At 41.8% G+C, this 25,964-nt stretch overlaps 1 protein-coding gene across 4 annotated transcripts in view; it reads left to right on the top strand.

Annotated features, from left to right (window-relative positions):
- Window positions 1-25,964, top strand: part of cacna1g (calcium channel, voltage-dependent, T type, alpha 1G subunit) — a 190,334-nt gene that overhangs the window by 53,498 nt on the left and 110,872 nt on the right. For all 4 annotated transcript variants that reach the window (XM_072712211.1, XM_072712212.1, XM_072712213.1 and 1 more), the window contains exons 3-4: window positions 20,792-20,904; window positions 25,411-25,544. In XM_072712211.1, coding sequence (XP_072568312.1) covers window positions 20,792-20,904; window positions 25,411-25,544 — 247 coding nt within the window. The remainder of the gene's footprint in view (window positions 1-20,791; window positions 20,905-25,410; window positions 25,545-25,964) is intronic.

Genomic DNA, 25,964 nt, shown 5'->3' on the forward strand with positions numbered 1-25,964 from the left:
TTGCCTGTACTTCTTCCCTTACACTATCTATCCTTTCTCCATCCTTTCGTCCAGCTAGCTGTCAGTACTCGCTCCTAACTTTTTTCCCCGTGCGCCGATCCCTAAGTTAAAGGGGATGTCTGGAAACACATCTTGGGTGTACATCCTGCGCCCCCGGGACTTCTGAAGAATACATTACGTATGGCTCTCTGCTCTGTGCAAAATCCCTCTAACTGCGGATAACGGTAATGCGTGTAGTTTTGCTCCACATTATCTATACTGACGGTGAAATTAGATGTCTGATACGTCAGGTACTGCGGGACAACCGCTTTATTTCTTGTTACTCTGTGCCTCGCTGTAGCGCCGACTGCACTTCGCGACGTCACATCTGCTCTGACTGCACGGGGAACTAAACAGCTCGTTTGCTCCCAGAATGATAGACGCCCTTTCTCAAACCTAGTGAGCTTTTGAAATTATTCACATTAAGCTAGCTGTGCGCGTTTCACGCCTTGTACCGTGGAACTACGTGTAAATATTAAAAACCCAGAAGGCAAACAGGGGGAGGGAAACGTTGTATAATGAAAAGAAAAAAACACTCTTTGAGCTATTGTTTAAATGTTTTGTAAAAAAAAAAATGCAAATGTGTATTGCTGTGACAGTCACGAGCATACGCTACATCACAAACGAAATCATTACCGTTTGATCAAGGGGGGGCATGACTTGTGGAATTTGCAGGGAAATTCCTGCACTAATTAAACATCTGCCTGAGAAACAAGGGTTCTAAGCTTGACAGTTACTAAGCCGTCACCCCCTTCTGACTCGCAGTCAGGTCAGTGCGATGCTTCATTCCATGGATTGCAAGGGCTGGGGCTCTTAAGTACAGGAACCATCTCTTGTGAGTGATTCAGGGTGCATACTGCCCAAAATTTCTGGTTTGTTTACTAAGGATAATGGGTTGTGTAGTGCCAGGAGATTGGCTGTAAGGGAGGGGGGGGGGGGGGGGGGGGCTATCTTGGTCTCTTGTTCCCAGTGTCTTCCAGTGGAGAAGTGGTGAGAGGGTTAGGGATATTGGACGACTCTCTCTCTCTGTTGGAGCAGGCGATACAGTCTGCAGCCAAGTGGAGACTGAGCGATGATAATTCCTGTACAGAGGATTCCAGCCAGATACTGTCCCAGACAATAGATGCAGCTTGTTTGGGAGGCCCCCGGTTTTAAGGAACTCGCACTGCCGTCTCACTCCAGACGGCTGGCCCCCACAGGACCCTCAACTTTCCACCCACCTCCCCAGTCCCCTGTCGCTGGTAACTGTACACAGAGAAGCACTGCAATTAAGTTATATGTCAAACAGATGTTTCAGATTCTCCTTGTTAACAAGATTGCCAGTTTTACATTCTACCGAGCTGAGACGCGATGGAATGAACCGGAGGTTGTGAACATTTCAGTCCAGGCCCTTTGCACACAGGTGAAAAGCCTCCTGGCTGGACAGCTCATTGGAATGATTTTTGCAGTACAAAGTGGTATTTAGTGAATATTATTGCTACATTCATTTGCATTTCATACAGTTAACGTGGGAGTAGGAAATTTAACAGGCAGGTAATTTACATTATGACATTTTAAACATGAATATAGATAATGTTTCAGCATGGTTGAGGATCATGAGCTGTAGGTGTGGTTATAGCTCCTAGCTCACTAATATCTGAATCCCTTAAGTGATTGACCGGCATTCTTATAATGGAGTTATCCATTTTTCATGGATGAAGTTCAATAGCTGTATCAGTTAACCAGCTTTAATCAGGGAGTTTAGGGACTGATCCCCCTTATCGTAAACTTTCTGCCTGGATTTTCACTGGGGTCCCCGGGCATCAAATCTTGAGTTAAAAGGCATTTTAATAGCGTTAATAAAACAATACTGCCCTGTCATTTACTCACTGCATTTACTCACTGTATCTCCTGCATATGGCTTGTGAGCCTACTGAGCGTACTCGTGATGAAGTGTCCAAGCGCGGCGTACATCTAGGCCTGCTAGGAAACCAGTGCCTTCCTTAATAATGAGGCTCTTTAGAAAGTGAGGAAGATTGGGCAGCATTGACTTTCCTTTGATTTCTTTTTTCTTCTTTTGGTCACTGACTTTCCTATTTTGCTCTTGTCATCTTGGCAAAGACCTTAAGAAACCGAAGTAAAGGCTGAGCCTGAAATGCTTTTAGTCCTAATAAATTTCTTAGTTCTAATAATTTTTTTGGAAGTTATACTTTAAAATTAGCTGTTGCTGCTTCCTCTTGTCAGAGAGACGGCTTCCCGAGACGCCCCCTTCCTTCCATCGCTCTTTACAATCGTATTACGTCACCATAAATTAAGAGCAAATGTCCTGCGAGCGGAGAAGGGCCCGGTGCCTGTCGTCAGCCATCCTGTCCTCCCGCTCTCCTTCGGCCTGCGATGGCTGCTCACAGGCCCCGGCGAGTAGCTGGGACTGACATGACATTTTCCCACTTCCAGAAACATCTCCGCTGATGCCGGCCGGAGCTACACAAACCCAACAAAAAGCAACAGTCGCCATCTGTGTTTCTGACTGAGTCAGGCTGAAATAACATGACTGTGTGGTATGTGGTTGTTTTTCTGTCATCTGCTCTTAAAATTATTCCAGTAATGTACCTAATATTCAAACGCCAATAATAACTAATAAGCCTACAAAGTCAGAATTTCTTCTTTAAAAAAGACGTCACACTGTGTCTGCTGTGCTAATAAGTGTCTGTGCACACACACACACACACAAACACCTGGGTTCTGACTGAAATAGTCAGGCTGAAATAACATGACTGTGTGGAATATGGTTGTATGTGTATATATATTTTACATTACTGCATCACAACTACATAGTAAGGCATTATATTCCAAAGTAATAAGCATTTAGTTAACAATTTTCCCAAGAGACTGCATTTATTTATACTGTGGTCATTTAAGGGATGCATTAACAGAATGTCATAGGATATTTTGCAGATATCTCTGACGTGCCCCTATGAGACCAATGTCCCATTGATGCAGTGTTTTATTCTCCTGACCTGTTACTCCAGGTTCCAGACTTCAGGTCTGGCTGGATAAGTGTGGTTATGATTAAATATGAGTAATATGTGTCTTTTGATGTTAAAAGCTGTTGTAAGCTGGTAGGCTGAACGATTTTTCGATTTCAAATCAAAATTGCGATTTTAAACGACGCGATTAGCAAATCTCAAAAGCTGAAGCTGCGATTTAGTACGTGCATTATACAGCACGTCTGCCCCAGGGTTAAAAACTGTCATGAAAATAGTTTTACAAATTCACACCGTGCTCCGTGTGTGACAGTCATTGTCACCAATTAGAAGTGCCATCCTCCTGCGTGCGTCATGCTCACCAATCAGAGTGGCCCAAGAGAACTGCGGGTACGCCCACAATCAGCAAACACGTGAAACGCAAGGAATAGGTTACATTCGTAGTGCGAAAAAGATTGATATTGCTGCTGAGTTATAAGTGAATTACCTTCTTAATTCATGGTCAGAGTTCTGCCACGGCCCCCTTTAACCGCCAACAGCACGTTGTTCTGCGTATCACACCTTTCGTTTTCGTTAATGGGCGTTAGCATGCTGCTCACCCATCAAGAAAACATTGGGACTGTCTAATCCTCACAGCAGCAGAGGTGTTATCACCCCCAAGAAGACGTAAAACCTATAATATATTCGTATTTATGGCATATATTTAATCAAGTATTGGTTTCGACAATCTTGTGAAATGAATCTTAATTCCACATCGGTAATAAAAGCCTCGCTTTAACGTAAATAGCAAAAGAACTGCTCACGTACTTAGTTTAATTGCTATTACAGTGGGGTATGGGCGGTCTTATTATTTCCAAAATACATAAAAAGTGACACTTATAATGTCTTCTCAAATTACTTTAAGCTGTAGGACTAATGCTACTACTGTTAAAACTTTAGTAGCACAAAGGAAAAACAATTAGTACAAGTAGGGAACGGATTCCAAAGCCGCGCACACAGAAAGCGTGGGAAAGGACTGTAATGTAATGTGCGCATGGATTGTTGAATTGTGGGAAAGGATTGTCAAACCGTGCTCTGGATTACCTGAATCCAGGAGGGCTCCGTAGGAAACGGTGGTTTTAGTGTTATTTGGGGTTCAAGCAGTTCGCTGTAAGATCGATATTGTTTTACTTTTAACTGGAATTGTTTTGTTTTTATCACTATTACTTAATTTAACGTAACAGTCACAGCTTTTCTGATAATTGTTTTATGTTTGTTCTTTGCTAATTTAAAAAAGTAATAAATGCATGTCTGAAGCAATTCATATCTTTATGTTCTCATCCTTACATTAGAATATAGAACAGATAATATTTTGATGGTATCTCATGTGGTAATGCTGCGTCATATGTTTAAAATCTATGACATACTGAAAATTGAACTGAAGCTTAACATATAAAAATTTATGGCAAATCAAATCGTAAATCGCAAATCTGTCAGAAAAATCGCGATGAGATATTTTCTGCTTATCATTCAGGCCTATAAGCTGGGCAGGAATTGTGCAGGGAAGTGACGCTTACAAGGCTCCTTCCCTATTTCTTTCCAACCTGTAAGACTCTAAGCCTGTAAGCTTGAGGACCAACCTCATCTCATTTACTGCACAGCTGATTAAAAAAACATTCATCCCCCCTTGGCATTTCAGTGCTTCTCACTGAAATCCTTCAAGCAGGAACATTTTGAATTTCTCTGCTCTACAAGATGGGAAATAGATGATGTTCCGTAAATAGGGCATGTGATAAATGGTAATAAAGGATTCTCTGGCGGCTGGCAGAGTGGTCACCCTGGTCTGTCTGGTGAAGTAATCACAGAGGCAGTGGCTAAGACCAGAATCTCTTACATAGACAAAGCTGAGATGGACTGCAGTCTTTCCGCATAGCTTAAAAACAATAGCAAATGCAATAATGCTGATGTTGCAGTGGACTGTGATCTGTGCCCAGGTTCACCACGGCACTGGATAGATGGTTAATGACAATGTAAGGCTGGAAAATAACATTCAGATGACCATAGTAATATTTATGGTGCTGTTTCTAGTAGTGGGATCTCTGATTTCCCCCTACAGTCCAAAAACACACTAAGGTGAACTGGTGTTGTCACATTATCTATAGGTGTGATTATGTGTGTGTTTGGTGTGTGTGCCCTGCGATGGGTTGGCACCCCATCCTGGCTTATTCTCTGCTCTGGTACCTCGTGACCCTGCATAAAAAAAGCAGATATAGAAAATGGGTGAATGTCTGAAACTTAATATATACCAGTAAAATTAGATTAAAATTACATACAGTAGAGGTAGCATAGTTTTGGTTTTAAAGCCATTCTATATATTGTGGATTATATGACTTTTCTACAGAATATCAGTGATATTATACTGAGCTGATTTTATTCTCCATGTAGGGAGACTCCCATCTCTATGGGTCCACTCACTACTCCTTCTGCAGGGAAGAAATCATGTCGATCCACTTCAAACAGGCCCAGGAGAAAGGCAAAGAAATTAAATGACATGTGCAATTCTCACAATCGACAGTTAGTTCACATGAGGAAACACCATTGCAGGCTGCGGAAGCTCTGGGTGTCTCTTCTGTCTAGCAGAATCTGCTAAAACGGCTGCAGTGCAGCTCTCACCGCCGTCCCAGTTTGAGTGATGTTTTATTCATCCCTCTCAGCCTGCGAGGGGTCCCCGTATTCCTGAGCCCGCTGTTGGATCAGCCTCTCATAAGTGCAAACATCCTGGTGTGTGTACAAAGGGGCAGCATGTAAACCGCCTGGCGTCCCGGAGAGCCAGGGAGACCTAAGGGGAACAGATGCCCCGGGGTAGAAGGACAGGAGAAGGAGAGAGAGATCACTACAGGTGGAAAGAGACGGAAGATGGAGAGGAAGTAGGGAAGCAGGCAGTGCTGCGGCTTGGAATTTTTTAATATTTTCAATTATAGTTTTAGGCCCAAATTACTCTAGGAAATTGCCTTAAAAATGTGCAAAATTGTAAGCTACGTAACTGCTTTACTACAGCATTATTTTTATAGTGAAATGATTGGATTTTGTATTAAATCTGTCCTGCAGTCCTGAGCACACTTTCAGGAAAGATGCATGTACCCATGCAGCTCACCAGTGGGGGTCCTGCTATCTGTGTATGGGCTGCTAGTGCTGAACACCAGAGGACCAGTGCTTCTCTGGGCAAGTTTTTGTGCATCATCTGCCCCAGGGTTCTGATCCTCCACCCCCCCACCCCCCTAAAGTACATTCCTGCTCCTGTGTGTGTCACACTTTGCCAAAAGCATCCTCCCACTCCCTGTGCAAAGAACAGAAAAGGTGATTTCCATCTGCTACACTATGATATTATAATAATGTTGTCTGATTTAAATAATCCCGGCATCGTGCTCTGTGTATGTAGTAATATCACTCTTTGCGTGTGCATGTCTTTGCCGTGCTGTGTGGGGGTTTATGGGATACTCCGGTGTCCTCCCCAAATCCAAAGACATGCACTTTGATGAAATGGCATCCTTAAATCGTCAATAGTGTGAGTAAATAGGCTGGTGTTGTGTCCAGGGAGGACCCCATCCCTGTGCTCTGTGCTGGCAGGATAAGCTCCAGGCTCCAGGCCCCCTGCAACCCTGATCGAGATAAGCGGTTAGGAGATGCATGGATCTTTTTAATAATTGTTATGTTAAATTTACATAGAGGAAATGGGCAGAATCACCGTTTAGTACTTTGCTCTGAGGTATCTTTACAGGTGTATGAATTTTCAGCATCTGGGTCAAGGTGTGCTTGACCTTTTAACTGAATACTAATAGCAAGAGACAGACATCGTTTTTTATCATTTTAAAACACAAAAATATGCTTAGTATGAGTGTGGGAATCAACATACTAAAATCTTAGTCTTGATATAAAAACTATCCAGTTATAGTTTCTTACAGTACTGAGTGTTAATTAGAGATTATTGGCTTAAAGAAATAATTTGGTTTAATCATTCAGACTTTAGAGGATATTCCTTCAATGTTCAGACTATCAATAACATTACCTGTCTTTAAAATCATATGACAGTACAAAACAATTACTGCTCTTCTGAGATTTGACGCTGGTGACCAGCATAACCAATTAATTGTTCCTTCTGTGCTGTGTATTTTTCATACCGCCCTAAACTCATAAATCTTTATAATGTCAAAGATTACTAAACATTATTTATCTGTCCATTTAGTTAACTAATCATTGTAATGGTCCGTTATCGTTATATCGTTATTAAGACACTAAAATCTTTTCCACTTCATGCTAAGCAGATAAATAATTGGTATTATTATAGCGGACTTGCATATAATGGAATTTCGCTTATAACGGACCAACAATTCAGTCCCCAGGGCTGCTTTTAGCTGTAGTTTTGTTCGGCTATAACGGACATGCAGGCTCCGCCTACAAGGCGCGTGGCGTGCCGGTGATATACAGCGCAGATACGTACGTAGTCGGGATTACTAATAGTCACGCATCTGGTCAGGTAAAGATGAATTAATACATGTACAATATAATAATCTATACCACAAGTGTGTCGGCTGGGATGTGGCATGAGTAAATGGTGTCCTGTAGTTGTGTTCTGGTCAAACGGCAACTGGATATAACGGACTTTGGATATTTGCCAAGTCCCTTGAAGTCCGTTATAACGGGATTTTACTGTACTATTCAGATAGTACCCATCAATGGAGTCTCTCTGTTTTTGGTTTAGTGTGCCTACCTAAAGATATATGTATATGAATAAAATAATTTTGAGTATCATCCTATAGCACTGTGAATATTGCTGTAACTGACTTTAGACAAACCATCGATTTTTTTTTAAGTTGATGACTCATTTTTAAAGTGTTTCATAGCTCCAGATAGACTTACATGTGGAATTATGATATTTGCTTTCTAATTTAGTTCCTCATCACTAGGATGGTGAAGGAAACGCGAGCGGTACACACTGTAAAAAGCTATGGTAAGAGGACTGAGTCACTGAAGGTAATATAAATGGACAGGAAGTGTTTGTTCCCCCGGAGAGACACACAGCTATTTTGGAAATAATGTATCCCTTGACTCCGCATGTCACTAAAAGAATGGTGCTGTTCAGTACTCTTATGTGACTTGTTCCTTTGGTTAATGTGCTTGTGTAGTGGTTATGTCCAGGACCCCAGGCAAGCTGTGTTATTTTTTATCCTTAGTAATCCATCTATCTATCTGTCTTCTAGTTGCTTAGCTTGGTGTCTCCATACACCATAGTCATACACTATGGGCGATTTAGAGACACCAATTACACTGCATGATTTTGCACTATGGGAGGAAATTTGAGTACCTGGAAGAAACCCATGCAACATGGAGAGAACGTGCAAACTACACACACACACACACACACACACACACACAGGTTTGTAATTATACATTTGTGGGTACTCTGCTTTCATTTCTATGGGGAAAACTCTAATCCCAACATGACGACCTTACCTCCTACCCAGCCCTTAACCTTAACCATAAGTAACCAAACAAAATACGAGACTTTTGGCATTTTTAGTTTTTTGGTTGCATTCTCAGATTTTTATAAAATTGAAATTTCCCTTGCGGGGACTGAACAAATGGTCCCCACAAGATAAAACAACAGGTTTTTATCACATTGTGGGGGACATTTGGTCCCCACAATGTAATATATATATATATATATATATATATATATATATGCCCACACACACACACACATACACACACTACATGGAGGTAAAATTCAAAGTCCAGCCCTGGAAGTCTAAGGCTAAAGTACTAACCCACACCACCCAGTGCTTATTCCAAAAAATTTCCTACATTCTAATTATCTCTCCCTCCCCCACACTAATGTTTTCCTAACTTCTCCCTCAATGCCCCCAACCATGCCATGTATTTATAATTTTTCACCTCCGGCATACCTGATGCCAATAATTATGGGCTTTAGTTGAATGAAAATCCGATTGTCTGGTGGTGGAGAATATAAAATATATGAAATGGCTGGGGGGTGCTAGAAGAGAGATTTGGGAACCATCGATCTACACAAAATGGAAAACTCCAGTGGCTGCTGTATTTGACCCAGTGGATTAGGATGCTGTGCTTGTGGTTAGAATGTCTCCGGTTCAAGTCCTGTTGCTGGTTCAGTGATCCCACCATTGGGCCATTGAACAAGGCTTTGAATCCCTGTCTAATTGAACTAGGCCTATGCACTGTAGATTTAGCTTGAGTTCTTAAAATTAACCGAGCTAAAAATTGCACCACTGTCCCCACATAGGCTCATTTTGAGCAATAAGGACTTTGTGTGAATAACGAGAGGGTTTCTAGGTGTCGTCACCGCTGGGCAGCCAGTGGAGAGGCTGTTCTGCAGGACCCCAGCAGAGCAGAGCGTGGGTTCAGCTTGACGGCCACCTTGCTGTCCGCCCCAGGATCGGTCACACTGCCAGGTGCCCAGCTGTCACCATGGGTGTGCGGGAGGGGAGGAGCGCCGTGGAGGGGCCAAAGTGTGCTGCCTGCGGATGGGGGCGTGACCCAGGCTCCATGGTTAGCTGGGACTCTCGGTGATGTTGGCGTAGGCTAAGAGGGAACTGACAGGGATGCTGAAATTAATATAATGGGAGAAGTGGGATCACGTAACAGAACCTCCACATAGGGGTACAGGGCATCAAACGATAATGCCGCACAGAAGTTATGCATTTTACTTACAGTCCATTTGGAACCTGTGGCACAGTTCTATTGGGGATCTTTATTATCACAGTAAATTAAGCTCACAAGTTTTAATTGCCTTTTCTGTGTGGCATCGGAATTGTTTGTGTGGATTCTTCTTTGTTTTCATGAGACCTCATTTTGTGGTTTCTGATTAATTTGTACAGTATCACATTTCGTTGCATTTTGAGTGTGGCTTCTACAGAGACGGAGTCTGGTGTTGATGCAATTTATTGTTTTTTTTTTATCATTTTGGGTGGTTTCATCACAATGTGACCTGTCACAGTGCAGTTAAAAAAAAAATTTCACTGCAGTGTGGGCAGTGTTGGTGCACTGAGAATGGCTGCATTGTAATGTGACTGGCCTCAGTGCAGTGAGAATCAGGCTGAATCATGTTGGTGGATCCCCAAGTGGTGAAGACCCCAGTGTGTGCGGTTTCATCGCGGTGTATTTGCGGTTTCAGCCTGGTTGCCGTGGTTTCGGCGTGGTCATACTGTAGTGGGCCTGCGGTTTAAGAGCCATGTATTTGCTTTCTGACAGGAAATGCTGATCAGCTGGTCTTTAATCCCCAGTCCTGCTGAGCAAAACCCACAACAGCCTTTTTCCCTGGACCCCTTGTGCCAATCCTTCTGACTCACAAAAAGCACACATACACACATACAGTACAGAGCCTCCCTGCTTCTGTTCTGACTAACTCTGATAAAGAATAATGATCCAAGCAAATACAAATTCATCTGGACACAGATACACATTTTGTATCGAGACCGGGTGATAAATAAATGATGACCCTCAGTGCAGCTGGCCTGTTTAACTGGAGAAAGTACCCCGGCGCAAATTCCAGTGAATCCGCTACCTCAGCTAGGCTGCAGTGGTGGCCTTTAATCCAAATATGCTTCTGAAATTTAAACCGTATTTAAAGCCCTGAAAAACTCCTAGGGTGTGTTTAGTACATATCCTGCCTCCTACTTTATTGCTTGCACAGTGGCAGATGGAGTGTTTCGGTCCGAAATGCACATTGCATCCACATCGCATCCCTTTGCCCATGAGTCTTAAAGCCCTCTTAATGTTGGCTAAGATGGAACACAGAAGAAAATTAATTAGACCATTGCACCCTAGTCAAGCTAAGGTCAGATTCTTCAGCCCATGAATTGAGCGAACCGCGTATGCAAATTGTTATGCAAATAGCTGCTCATTGGGAAAGACAAATGCTAATTTTATCAGCTTCTGCTGAGAAAATGGCTGGTGAAAAGATGTCTCTGTTGGTACGCAGAGTCCCTTTGTGTGCTCGGTCTCAGGTTCTGAAATGATAAACTGTGTTAATATGTTGCGAAGCCCTTCCCTGCCAGTGGGAGCTGTTATGTGAAAGCATAATATGTCTCACAAGACTCTTATGTTTTCATTCAAATGCTGTCGCCATCATGAACAGCTGCAATGGCAATATGCTTTGATGAAAAAATAAAAGGCAAACATAAACAGGCAAAACTCAAGTGCTCTAATCAGTCGGGGGTCAAAGGTCGCGAAATGCTCAATACCACTTTATATTGCAGCATCAATTGACTTTTTTTATACATTCATCTTGTTTTACTATGATTACATATGATTATTTCTTTATTAACAATGCAAGAGTGAATATATCCAAGGCCTCAGAGGCTCAGTAGCACGAGGCAAGGTCTTGTGTTTTTAACACATGTCATTTAGACCTGTAAGCAAAGTAACAGGCTCGGTGATTACATTTTGGGATGATGAGATGATTATTTTGACCAGGTGGGGGCAGGAGAGAGGCAGGTGATACTTTTGGTAGACTCTATGGCATGATTGCTTTTGTTGCCACCTTAGTTTTAGGCAGGACCCCATCTGAGACAGCATTTATCTTGTTCAGTTAACCATAGCTGCCAAATCTTAGATTGCGGGAGTTTTACTTACACAAAAATGTTCTGAGGGCAGAACAAAAAAAAAAAAATTCAGAGAGATAACCAATCAGATTACAGGGGAGATGGGTCCAAGCGACTGGAGAAAGTGAGACCAAAATACCTGATCTCCAACCTGCCTCCTGTAGTTGGTTGGACCTACCTCCTCTACAATTTGATTGGTTATTTCTTTGAACCAATCATTTTTCGTTCTGCCCTCAGAACATTTCTGTGTAAGTATAACTCCAATGAGCCAAATCTTACACCTACTCTTGTTGCTTTGCAACTCTCATTTTGCACGTGTTTGTGCAGGGCTGGATAAATATATAGGCTATCCCAGGCTATAGCCTAAGGCCCCAGCAAACACCAGGACCCGACCCCGCCTCAGGAAATATAGAATAGTTAGTTAAATCGGCAACACCTGGGTGTCCATGCTTATGTCAGCCTTGGGCCCCCAGATAAGTTAAGCTGCCCCTGCTGGCGTGGGAAATTCCCAAATTCTGATTTAGGCCGTGCAAAGTAAAACAAGAGATGTATGAGTGTTCACCAAACTATTTTTGTGTATAGACTGGATAAAGGGAAAAAAAACTCTGTCATGTTGTTTCAAGTTTTCTGTGCCTGTCTTAGCACATATGAAACGGGTTTACTTTCCTTTTGTGTTGTCCATCCATTTTCCCAGAACTACTGATTCAAACTTGGAACCCATCCCAGGAAGCACATGGCATGAGGCAGGGGACACCCTGGACTGGGCAGACACACACTGAGAGCTACTAATTTAGCCCATAAGAAGAAACCAGAGAACTAAGTGGGAAACCCACACAAGCACAGGAACAAACTTGAAAACTCCGCACACATTGCCAGGGCAGGGATCAAGCCCACAATCCTGGAGGCGTGAGGCTTCATAGCACCATTTTGCCTTGCCTGATGACAAAATAAGGTAAAATAAAATAGAACTGAATGTCATGGTTGGGTACTAGGTATGCATTAAAAATATATACACACAAATGTTTACTTATAGAAGTGGTTTTTGCATTTGTCAGTGTTTTTACGCTTGCAACTATACTATACTAGTGATTCTGTTGTTAAATGCGTGTTTGGAGTCTCCACTCTGTTCTCTGTGACAGGTTTTGCTATCTCAAGTGTGCTTGCTAACAAGCCTAACTGCAAAGCATATCACTGTTGAACAGGAGATAGGTTCCCCTCTGTGCTTTTAGACTTAACAAAAAAAAAAAAAAAAAAGACTGCAGAAGCTCCCATATACAGTAGCTTGACAGTTTCTGCTTCCAAGTCATTAAAGCATCGTCAGGCGTGAGTGTCTGCGGTGGGCCGGGAAGGCCGGCTCCGGTAAGATGGGTGGACCGGATGGTAGCAGGAACGAAGCGAAGGTGGACGGCACATCGGAAGCTTGATGCGTATCAGGCCTGTCCCCAGCTATGAAATATAAGGTGGGCCATAGGATTCTATGGAGGGGACGGGGGATGTTTGCCTGTAAGGGTTTCAAATTTTTTTGGCTTTCTACCATGCTATTTACAACAAAATAAAAAGAAATCCGTAGTTGGTTGGCATTTTCCCAGCCTGGTTCTGGGTTAAGCATGTGATTGGGTCTGATGAGCGTTGGACAGGCTGTACCGTGATGCCCATTGTGATACTGGTACTCCAGTGCACATCATGCTTGTCAGAATGCGGCATTATAACTTCCTTAGCTACATATATACAGCCAAAGCCATGTGTGGATTTTGACATTAGCTGTAATGCTGTCTTAGATGCACTGGTAATTTCAGTGGTGATGAATACTGATCCACATGTTTTATCGCACAATAACGGGCCCCGCCTCTTTATCCAGGAATCCAGTGACAAGATTTAAAGAAACTTAATGAAGAGCAACATGATGATGAGTGCTGGCCTGGTGTTTGGTAGGCTCACGCAGAGATGAGAGCACTCACACGCGCATACGTGGCGGGGGACAAACTCGCTGGAGCTCGGAAACACCTCTGTGTCTTTGTGGTTTCGGACTGTCCGTTGCCAGGCAACTTAGCTTTCATATGGAGGCTTTCAGCAAAAGTAACGTCTCAATTACTGGGGTGCAGGAGACGGGAGAAGAATCAGCAGTCAGCCCAGAGGTGGCAGGAAATCGGGCCCATCAACATTTCGGCTACAGTGGTGCGCAAGAACACAACCTTAGACAGGCAAAGATAACGAAGTCTAAGGCACAACGAGAAAAATCTCTACCTGAGAACTCTTGTATCAGTCTGACGTTTTTGAAACTGGGGGTCATGTGAAGGGGGACTAGCCTCTTTCCATCATGAACTGATTAAACACTACATTCATAGTCCAGTCATTGTTTATATTCGTTGAGGGTTCATCAGGTGGAACAGGACTTTGGATAGATTTGTCTTTAGTGTGTTCAACCTTGAAGTGCACATAATAGAAAGTGACAGCGGTTTTCTATTTACCGTCATCTCCATAACTTCCATACTGCCTGAGAATGAGAGAGAGAGAGAGAGAAACGGTAAAATGCAGATGCTCCTTACTTAACGACCTACCTGTTTAACGACAGCCCAGACTTACAACCAGCTCTCCGACCAGTCAGTATTGTACGCTGTACAAGAACTTTGGTCGTGGAAATAGCATCTCAGCATTAAGCATCTCATCTGGCATCACCCTTTCCCAGTCTCAGTCTCAGTCTCAGTCTCGTTCCTGCAGTCAGTCAGCATCAGTCTCCTATTACCTTTATTTACAGTAAGCAAACCTAAGTAATGTGCATTAGAGCTTAGGCTTCCTCTATTCTGCTCATTACAGTATACAGTACACTATATTAACATTTATAAATATGCTAAAATGTTATAAATTGTGCAAAGGCGACATTAAAACAATATCTAAAGATGATTGACACAAACTCACTACCAGTAGCCTGCCGTATGCTTAAAATATCAGTAAGGGGTGGCTCCTAGTTTATCGGCCAATTCGCTTAACGAACTAGTCATAGGAACGGAACTCGGTCGTTAAGTGAGGAGTGTCTGTATTAAATTAAAACCCATTGTCAATGAAAAGTTGTATTTCATTCTACAGTGTTACTATTGTGATATGTGTCAAATATCAACATACTTAACTGGCATCTTAAAGCTTCCATTGTGGGGCTCTGTTCTTCTAAACTTGAATAATATTGCAGCTGATTTTCATCCATCTGACTTTGATCCCTGGCAGCACAGGATTATCACACAACCTGGAAGGGATACGTGCCCAGCGCAGGGCACGCATACACAACCAAACACAGGCAATTTAGGACACCAATTAGCCTAACAGCATGTCTGCGGTAGGACAGCGGAATATTGAGATGAAACTTGCATGGCACTGGGAGTTACAAGCAAGCTCCACTCACACATAATGGAGGTGGGATTCAGACCCCCGACCCTGGAGGTGTGAAGCAGCAGTGTCATACACTGGGCCACCACGCCACCTTTACAGATGACTTAATCTCTTTGATGACCATATGGGAGGTTACTGTTGTCTCTAGATTGCTCATAGTGTGTGATTACAGGTGTCAGTGTGTGTGTATGTGCCCGGCAGTGGGCTGGCACCGTTTCCATCCTTTTTTCCTGTGCTTCCTTGGAAAAGACTGCCTGTGCTGGGAATAGTACCCTGTGTTGGAAAGTGGCATGGATGGATGGATGGATAAATGGATGGATGGATGGATGGATGGATGAATGGGTGGATGGATGGATGGATAAATGGATGGATGAGTGGGTGGATGGATGGATGGAGGTGATGTGCAGTCATGCTGGTTTGTCCTGCTTTGATTGGTAAAAGATAGCTATTCTGGGACAAAGGACCTAGATCAGGGGTGGGCAATCTTATCCGCAACGGGCCGGATAAGATTGCGGGTTAGGCGGGTTTTCGCTGAACTCCCTAATTAGATTACCAATTAGAGGACTGATTGGCTGAAGAGTCCTCACACCTGGGTTTGAGCAGCTGACCTACAGGTTATCCCAAAAACCTGCATACACACCGGCCCTTTGCGGATAAGATTGGCTACCCCTGACCTAGATCAACAAACTAAGACTGAGAATTTTTCCTGTCTCTATGGGAAAAAAATGAAACATTTTATTGGTGTTTTCTTACATTGTTCAAATGCTCATTGATTTGTTTAAAATGAACTTTAATCCAAAATGAAAACTAAAAATAAATGGTGTCTTTGCTTCCATTTAGTGAAGTAAATCTGCATTACTTACGGGTTACATTAATGGTTTATTATTGGCCTTTTGCTTTATGGACTACTGTCCATAATATATATGTTTCTTACACTAGACATAAAGCCACTACACATTTGTCATGAAACAAAACCGTTTGTTGTAGAAAATATACTGAACAGACAAGATAAAACTGTCACGAGTCAGTGATAATATGTTCATTATTCCCATCGCTTAGTTTGTTAAGCTTCTGATTGCAGCGCCAATCTACTCACTAGGCATGGATAAGATAGACGATGCCATGAAGTCATGAAGATTTTGCGGTATATGACTGGCTTCCGGTGACAGAATGGTGAAAAAAGAGGGGAGGATGTGACGAGCAAAAGAGGAAAGGCAGACTTCATGAAGATCTGCAACAAGCTAACATGCTGGTGGTCGTCGTTCACAATTCCCATCCTACTTAGGGGTCAGAACCAGAAAGTCAAAACAAAAAGAATTTCAGCTTCCTGTCAGTCTCTTTTGGTTTTTCTTATACCCTTGCTTTCTCCTCTCGCCCCCCCACCCTGGTTTGTAACCTCTCAGGCAGAATTCTGTTGCTGTGAGGCAGCTGGTCTAAGTGTGAACTCTGAAAACATTGCTGTGTTCTTCGGGCGCATGCTGCGCGTGACTGTGGCCTGTTGCAGATACCCACTGTTATTGTCAAACCTAGCTAGGCCTGCGGCCCAGCTGAAGACAAGGCCATAAATTCCCTCTGCTGTTTAACCTCATTGTCATCTCTATAGCATGAGAAAGTTTAATGTCAGCATCGCGGAAGGGCAGTGAAGTTTTCAGAAGCACCGAGAGCAGCTTATGGTAACTTAAGTGGCTATAATGAATCATCTGTTTTGCGGACCTGGATATCTCCTGACTAAGCCTAGTGTTGGTCCAGAGAGACTTAACAAAGTACACAAAACACTTAAATATTTTAAAACATACCTCTATACCTGTCTTGTTTTTATTATCTTGATTTGCTACATTTTACACTATGCCATGCCATTCAGCAGCTGTGTTCATCTCCTGACAGCGGGATACTTCTGGAAATGATAAGTAATGGAATGTTGTTATTATTTTCAGGATTTAATAAATGGCATCTTGGGTGCTTTGTTGCTCTATGGGTTATGACTTTACTCTCTATCTCCAAGCTATCCTTACTTGTACGTCACTTTGAACAAAAACCATCGGCTACATAAATGTAAAGAGATTGATACTGTATTCTCAGAACCATGCATTCTTAGTAGAAATTTGTATGTGTGATCCATATTTTTCTATATTTTGGAGACTGTGGTCCATTATGGTTGTTTTAGTAGGTGGTCCTGCAAAGACAGCTTACTGCAGTGTAGACCCTGGATGGCTTTGTTACTGACGTAAGATAGACCTGCACTGCTGCATCCTGCGTGGTTCAAAAGCCGGTTATGTGGTTGGTTGAAGAGTCTAAGAGTCGTGACAGCCAGATGAGTAGCATGACAGGGGGCTGGGGGTTGGCGTATGGGGGGGCAGGAAATGGTTTCCCGAGTAGCTGTCTCCACCTCCAGATACTTGAGTGCTGGAAGAACATTATTCTAATTGCAGCAATAAAAGTTTTTACAAATGAGCTTATAGTGCAGAAAAGACTGGGCCAGGGCGGGTGCTAATGAACGGGCAGTTTTCATGTGCGCTGTTCCCACATAGCTGCAGTGCTTCTCATTAAAAGGAAGCCCACAAGGTGCTTTGCTTAGCAGATTTTCATACTGTTGTACATATAGTGGCATATAGTACATATAGTGGTGTACATACTGGTATTTATGCTCTGTATTTTTTCGTTTCTTTTCTTTTTAGTGATTAGTTGGAAACCCATTTGTTATGTGAAACCAATTAAGAAATAAAACATAAGAGGGGCATGTTTCAGATTGCTCTAGAGGTTTATAGACTTTTATGTTCTCCCTGTGTTTGTGTGAGTTTCTGTCGAATAAAAAGTGTCATAAAAATAGTGGGGAATGGAGAAGTTAAGAGTGCCCCTCAAACTGTGCTGAACCTGCCCTATTAGTTATGAAAATAACAGGAGTTGAGGCAATGGGCTTTTCTTTAACTTGGGACACAGCCTTCTAGTAAAGTTTTAAAGTTTTCCATGGCTTCCTTCACTGCTAGTTAGCTTTTGCAATATATTTATGAATTAAGTTTAGGTTCTTTTAATTTTTCCTGGGAGATATGCGTCACTTTCCATTGTTCTTCAGGCTTCCACTGGAAGTATGAGCAACAAACAGCTTTATGGTGATGTGAGATCATGCTTTTACGAGAACATATCACCTTCCACTGCCCCCCATCCGTCCACAAACTTCTGAAAGTTTTCTCTCTCTCTTTTCCATCCCAATTTCCCCTCTTCTCCATCTTTTCACCCTTGTGCATGGGAATATTGACAGAGATTAACTCTATCTCAAGAGGAGCTGAGGACATGCCAGACTGAGAAGAGAGAAGAAAAGAGAGCAAGAGCTTATGAAATATTGACTAGTGCCTGTGCTGTCTTTTGCCTCATCTGTCTTTGCTAATGCTTTATGGGGCAACAGAAGACTCTCTCAGAAAATATGGTGGAATGTGATGCTTTGATTAGTGCGTATGGAATGTATGAACCTATATGGCTATTATAGAAAAAGTATGGTCATTCTCACCCACTATTTAGTCAATCAGACACTGCCACTTGTATAAGAAGAGTAATCTGAAAAAGGGAAGAGGAGAAAAAGGAGAGATGAAGGAAAACAAACATGAAGTGACAAGAGAAAAGAAACACAGAACTAGGATGCTGATGGTATCTCTCTTTCACCTTTATAACCCACGCTAAACTTGGTTGTCGATGTGTGCTAGGACAGGTCTTGTTTGAGGCTTAAATGAAAATGAATTATTAAAATGATAAATGAGTAAAATGTGGATCAGAGTGCTATCAGTGTCTTGGTAGCAGTTTGAAACAAACAGCCTTCAAAATGAACAAAAAAAAAAACAATCACGAAAACATGACAGAATGTGCAGGAAGTGAGTGTAGGAGCCCCTGTGGCATGGAGCTTCTTAAAAACTCACCCATGTTCTAATGCTACAGTGCTGCTTGGTCTCCTATACCTGCTGCTTTGTCATTAGTTTACAGAATCAGCAACTACAGCAGTGAGCAACTACAGCAGTGAAACAAACAATGAAACAAAAAGGTTGGCTCCTGTCTTCTATCTTATTAAAATAGGAAAGGCCTTTAGAGCATAAACAGACTCCATAATGGTGCTGGGAAGTGTGAAAGAGCTTTTGAACTCACTGTCAACAGTGAGTGAATTCCACCCACACTTTGAGACTGTAACTTTTCAGTATGGAGACGTCTTTGAGGGCCTGCCAGACGACAGAGAGGCGTCGGGGTCTACAGAGAATCTGTCCTGACGTGCCTTCATTTTAATTAATTATAACCGGTGATAATCCACATTTTTCCTTTTTTTCGTAAGGTACTCGCATACACCTTCATCATGACTACTTGGATTCTGAAGAATGTGTCCTCTGATTCTGGTACCCTATTATGCTAAATGATGGCCAGACATTAGTATAAGTGACGTCATCGTTACTCTGATACAGTATATTGATTATTTTAAGGATGAACCGAAATTCCCTTTGTGTATTTATGTATATATCTTGCTTTTTCCCGGCTTTCCCACAAATAATTTTGACATATTGAACTAATTGGTCAGGGGGTTTTGAACTTTGTGTGACGACAACATACCCAAGCTGGAAAAGCTGAGGATGAAAGAATGAGTCTGGATTGAATGATATGTACGTGTGTGGATGGTAAACCCAAGGTGTCAATTAATGACAGACTTTGAATCCCCTGTGTCCAGCTGATCAGCTGATGGGAGGCGAACAGTGAAGATCGTCACTGAGGCTTATTAGGAGTGTTTGTGGTTCACCTGCTGAATATCGTGGCTAGAACTTTGGACTTCAGTCTGTCTGCTTTGGCGAGACTCATCTCTCAGGGGCAGAATCCACTTTGTGATCAATGAGTACCCGAGTGCATTTAGTAGCTTATAATTAGTCTTTTCCCCCCACTGGAGGATTGCAGCACATTCTGTCTGTTTACATTATTAATGACGAATAAATTACCATCAAAGTTTCCATGTGATTAGGGAAGCATTTCTTTTCAGTTGGATTGGTAACAATGACGCGATTGTCGGGCGCCTGACAGGGCGTCTGTCTGTTTCTCATGTCCAAGCGGAACCCAAATTCCCTGTTCTATAGGCCCTCGTGTTTAGATAAGAGATAAAATGGTTGTGACAGTTTCATATTTCATGCTGATAGTAGTAATAATAATGATAATAGTAACATCGCCATGCATCCTTTGGTGTTTAATTGCATCCCTTCAGTAATAGAATTGTTGATAATCTACAGAAATGGGCTTTGCTGGTGAGATACCATTGTGTTCCCCTGACCCCACATTAGCATTGTTTTATTTAATTAGCATGTAAATGTTATGCATGTGCCACGGGTTCGCGTAGCTTGGCAGTAACACTTTGCATTACATGTCCCGTGATCAATTACTCGCCGCCCGCTGAAATGCTAAAAGCAGCCGGGTCCATCTGTTTTCTCAGAGGTAATCCGAGATGCCTGTTTGAAAACTTATAACTACCTGACATTTTGCTCTGAATTAATTTTTCTTTGTTTTATCATTAATTTTATAATTTGTTTAGATGAATCAAATGATTGTCTTCTGGCAATCGGCGGCTCTTGCAACTTTTTATGTTATAATTTTGAATGCATTAAAATATAATTTTTGCAGCAATTAAAAGTATCAGTTACAAGTATTTACTACGATAGAGCACATGGCAGGATCTTAAGAAAAGAATGCTGATCAGATATTTCTGCATTTGTGAATGTTTCCCGTTTCCTGGTGTAATGTGTCACTTTGCGCACGTTTTTGCTCCATAACTCCTACCTCTCACATGGTTCGAGCGTGCCAGCATGCTCGTGATTCTGCTGAACTGCGTCACCCTCGGGATGTTCCACCCCTGTGAAGACAGCAAGTGTGATTCAGAGCGCTGCAACATCTTGCAGGTGAGTCTTCTGGGATGGGGGGGGGGCGAGCACCTGCAGGTTACGCTTGTCTCTGTCCAGCAGGGGGTGCACTGACATGTCAATGATCTTGCGGCTCAGACTAGCGGTGTGCTTACGAAAGCTGGTGAAGAGTATAAAATAAATAAATATTTTTTGGATGGCATGAAGGGCAGTTATAACGCTGACTGAAAAAACATGCGGCAGAAAACATGCAACGGAAGTGTTACCTAGAGGAGAAGCACTTTAGCTTCTGTAATGAAGGGGCCCACTCAGGGGAGCCTGTTGACGATCACCCCCCTTTCAGAGGCTGTCTGAAAAATGCATGATCCCCACTGCTCCCCATCCTGCTGGAAAACACGGCTCCCTCCTCATTTCCCAATACAGCAACGCAGTCGTCTAGCCAGTTTATTTTGTTTATTTTGTTTCTTTTATGAATGATCTACAACTCAAGGGTCTCTTTTGTTTGTTTCTGTTTGTGTAATTGACAGTAAAAATTTCAGATATGGTTTATAGCAGAATTTTGGGAAAATTTACAATGTTTAAAATGTGAAATATAATAATAATAATAATAACAACAACAACAATCACAATTATTATTATTATTATTATTATTATTATTATTATACATGACTTTGGTACAGTGCACGAAAAGACCTCTGTATCTGAGGGTTCCTCTTCTATGATCTAACCAACTGTGGATCAAAAATAAAAACAAAAATAATCCAAGAACTTCCAATAACTTGAATTTCCCGCATAATGAGCACTATGCTGCATGACATGATGTGTAAGCTTACCCTGCTAAAGCCTCTGCAATCTGTAAGGTTCGAAAGAAAGGCAGCGTTACGTTGTTGCAGTATCATGTAGGTTGGTTCCGTCTGTGCTCAACATGTGCAGACTGTTTTTTCTTGTCAGTGTACCTAATGCTATTTACATAGCATTAACATCGCATTAGGTATTATGCATATTCTAGAGATTATTAAAGTATACAGGAGGATATGTGTAGATTATATGAAAATACTGCAGCATTTTATATAAGGCACTTGAGCATCCTCAGATTTTGGTAACCGAGGGAGGTCCCAGAACCACAGATACTGAGGGATGACTGTACATACTGCCAATTGTGCTATTGTTTTTAAATCAGATACCCTATACTAAAATTTCACATCGTATACAACAAAAAATACAGTATCTCTAAGCATATTGTGCTATTTTGGTTGTATATGAGATATACCTTCTGACCCCAAACGAGTTTGAATAATTGGTGTGGAAATGCTTCCACCCCCCCCCCCCCCGAAGCTACTCTCATCCACTGTCATTATCAAATCACAGCAGCCTTTCACCATATGGAAATATGAGCACAGTTGAAACTGAGAAAATTCAGGCATCGAGGAATTCCAATCTGCTCCTATATTCAGTGAATGAAGTATGGCACTTCACTGGGGTGGACATGTCTGTTTAACCTCTCTGTGAGACAAAAATAATGCCTTTGGTAGGGTAATGAAATCCAAGGCAATGCAATAAAGCCAGTCAGAGCTGTGGGTCTCCTGGTCTCTCCACTCTGCCCACACAACATCTTTCTTTTTCCCTCTCTAGGCTAAAATATTCTAATTTATTTACTTGAAAATGAACATTCTATAGTTCAAACTAGACTCAACACATTAGCTCACTTACAGTGGATGTTTGGATAAGATAAGATTATAGACTTCACCATTTCCTAACTCTGCAAAGCTGGAAGCGATTGTTGGAGCGCATTTTGACGTGGACGGCGTTTGGGAGTGGGGCTGCTGAAGGGCTTGCCGGCTGCTTTATCACTCTCCATCGAGAGTTCTGACACAGGATTCTCAGAAGCCTGGGTGTGAGGTGCAGTCTATCATCACCTGCTTTTTCTGGTCCAGCAAAAGACGTGGGGCTCTGATCATTAACCAGAAACTTTGTTCTTGTTTGGCAGGACAGAATGATGATGCCATAACATGGCTCAAATCAACAGACTGTTTCTTGTCTTAATTTACTTTGAGAGGTCCTGGGCAATCAGGAAATATAAATCACTTCACCATTGTACCTATATAATTTTGCAAAAATTGTGTGCAGTTTGAGCAGATACAGTGTGTTGGAGTTTTTTCCACTCTTTCAAAATCAAATAAATCAATCAATAAATCCATCAGTCACTCAATCAATCTAACATATCTACAACACATCCCATGGTTGGCAGAATGATGTCATCATTGGGCCCTTCTGCAAGGTGGTTAACCCTCAAATGCTCCAGGGACTGTCTGGCCCTACAGTACCTTCACATGGCTCGCTTCGGATAGTGTTTGCTAAATAAATAAAAAGCAAAATGTAAATCTACCAGGACATCGTGCGTCCTTTTGTACAGGTCACTGCCAAAAATGGCATATAGCTAGTAAACAGTTTCGATGATATTTGCAATAGTTTGACTCTCTGGACTGCTTGCCGCATGCAGTCCTCACACGCTGCATCGCACGCTCCTGTCAGCCCTGTGTGATGCATCGGATACTTCACGGTGATCTCATTTAGAACTGAAATCCAAGCAGCGAGACAGAAAGAAATGGTTTGCCAGACTGTAGACCTGCTTTTCTCGTTATTATTTTTTTCCAGTTCTTGATTTCATTTGAGGGTTAGAATGTTCTCGGGGGGGGGGGGGGGCTCCACCCCACAACCATTTCCGGAATATGTGTTTCATTCAGAAGAAGAAATATATTATGATATTTTAATGCGATCAGTAACGTACTATTTCTCTCTATTTTCCTGTCTGTGTTTTTTTTTTGATTGAGCATGTGAGTTTGTGTATACATTTGTTGTTTATTCCCCGGAAACCCTCTGCTAATCCAGGATCAGAACATGTCCTGGATAAGATTACACAGATCTGGTATGATATCTGTCAGTTGTCTAACCATCTTAGTGGCACATTTCATATTGAAAGGGCTTATTTGATATTTTGTGATGCTGACACCGATGGTAAATCAGAGGGGGCTCCTATTAGTCACACATTGACTGCCGCACAACAAATGCTCAGCATACTGTATCTGCTGTCTAGTTCTTAGTGATGCTTGCATGCATAGTGAGGAATGGAGAATGGAGGAATGGACATGCATCATCTGTCACAGCGCTCTCTGACCTCCACACACTGTAAATGACTGAACAGGGTCCATTGCCCTGCTCTGAGCGGATATATTGTCATGAATTTTGATGGAGAGTTATAACCAGAGAAGGCCCAATTTCTAGACTCAGGACCAAATATATAGAAGTAGGAAGTTAGACAAAAAGAGGAAAATATGTGAGGATGAGAGGCAGAGAGGGATGAGGGGTTAGGGGTTGTTATGATGAGGACTCAGCGCAGAGAAAGTGAGATGTGGTGAAAGTGGATGACTAATCCACAGTCTTCCTGCTGTAGATATCTTGGCCATTTTCCAGTCCACACTTTCGGTTTTCCGTCAGGACTGATGGGTCGTAGAATAGGCCCGGGGAGGACTTTGGACCCAGGAGACTTTGCATTCTTCACAGAGACAGACAGAGAGTCACTCACACCATTTCTCTTCCATGTAATAGTGTTGTACGGAAGAGTATATTGGTCTGTTTACTAAAATATATTTAACATTAATATTTTGTGACTTTTATGAGGCAATGGTAAAAAATGCATTTTATCTCCAGTAATATTTTACAATTTAAATATAATTTCCTTTGAACTCTTTTAAGTGAATGTTTATCCGAGAAAAGTAAATACTTTGTTTTTTGCATCTATATAGTCCGTTGCATCAGTATGTTAAAAATTGATGTTGCACTTAAAATCCATGAAATTGTTCTTATGCATGCATGTGTGTAATGTCTTTCAAACTGGGACTTTGATAACTCCTGGGGGTGACTCGTTATAAACAGCCATTTAGCAGAAAAGATTTATTTTTTTGGGGGGGTGGGCAGAATGCACGCAGGTGAGATTACGCCTCCAGAACATTCTGTAGGTTTCCCTCTGCCTTTCATGTCAATTTTTTCTGTTTATCCTTTTTATGAAGTTTACTACCAACTGAAAGGAGCGTAATGTACTAAAAGATATCTGCAGAAGAAAATACTACTTAAAAGCAAATTTAAGCGGCTCCATTTGCATAAATTGACTTGCAATTGGAAGGCAAAGTAGATGATATTTCAGTAAATCCCCACATTTCCTAATGTATGTAATTTGCAGAGAAATCCCTTCTTTGGATTTAATCATTTTTTTACTTGTATGTCATTGCTGTAGAATTGTTTCTTCTTCCTGTGATGTCAGTTTAACAGTCTTAGTCTGTGTCTGTGGAAGTTTGAAAGTTAACAGGATATAATATAAAAAAAAAAACATGAACAAAATTTAAGATAAGCCACATTGATAATTTAGAATTTTTTAATCACATGTAAACAGTTTACAATGTGTGTAATACACCATTTATCTTTATGGAAATACATTTCATACATTGTTTAAAAAAGTCTCTAATTCTCTAAATGCTTGGTCTTTTATAGGCTTTTGATGACTTCATCTTTGCATTCTTCGCTGTGGAAATGGTGATCAAAATGGTAGCTTTGGGTATCTTTGGGAAGAAGTGTTACCTTGGAGACACGTGGAACCGGTTGGACTTCTTCATTGTACTGGCTGGGTGAGTTAATTTACCTCCTCTTCACAGGTACACAGCGGTAACAACGTTTGACTAGATTGCAGTGTTTTCTGGGGCACATGCACACTCTTATGTAGGGGAGTGTTTCCCAAACATTTTCTGCCTAAAATATTGAAAACTTTATTATGACTTGAACTGTTAGCCTGACCCTGTAAAGACGACTGCACTGCACTCCATCTCTGTCCTTGTTCACAAGAAAATACTTACTACATAACCCCGAGGTGTACTTAGGGTTTTTCAGTAGGTGCGTCCAGACTTTTGACTGATACTGTATGACAGGAATAAATAATATTTTTGTTGACCCAAGTCTGATTATATAAGTTGTATGCAGACAGGTCTCAGCAATGCTTTTTTGGGGTAACAAAGCTGCACAAGACCTATGATGCATTTGGTGGCCAAAGC

Source organism: Paramormyrops kingsleyae, chromosome 5 (genome assembly GCF_048594095.1).
Source record: "Paramormyrops kingsleyae isolate MSU_618 chromosome 5, PKINGS_0.4, whole genome shotgun sequence".
NCBI classification, from domain to species: Eukaryota; Metazoa; Chordata; class Actinopteri; order Osteoglossiformes; family Mormyridae; genus Paramormyrops; species Paramormyrops kingsleyae.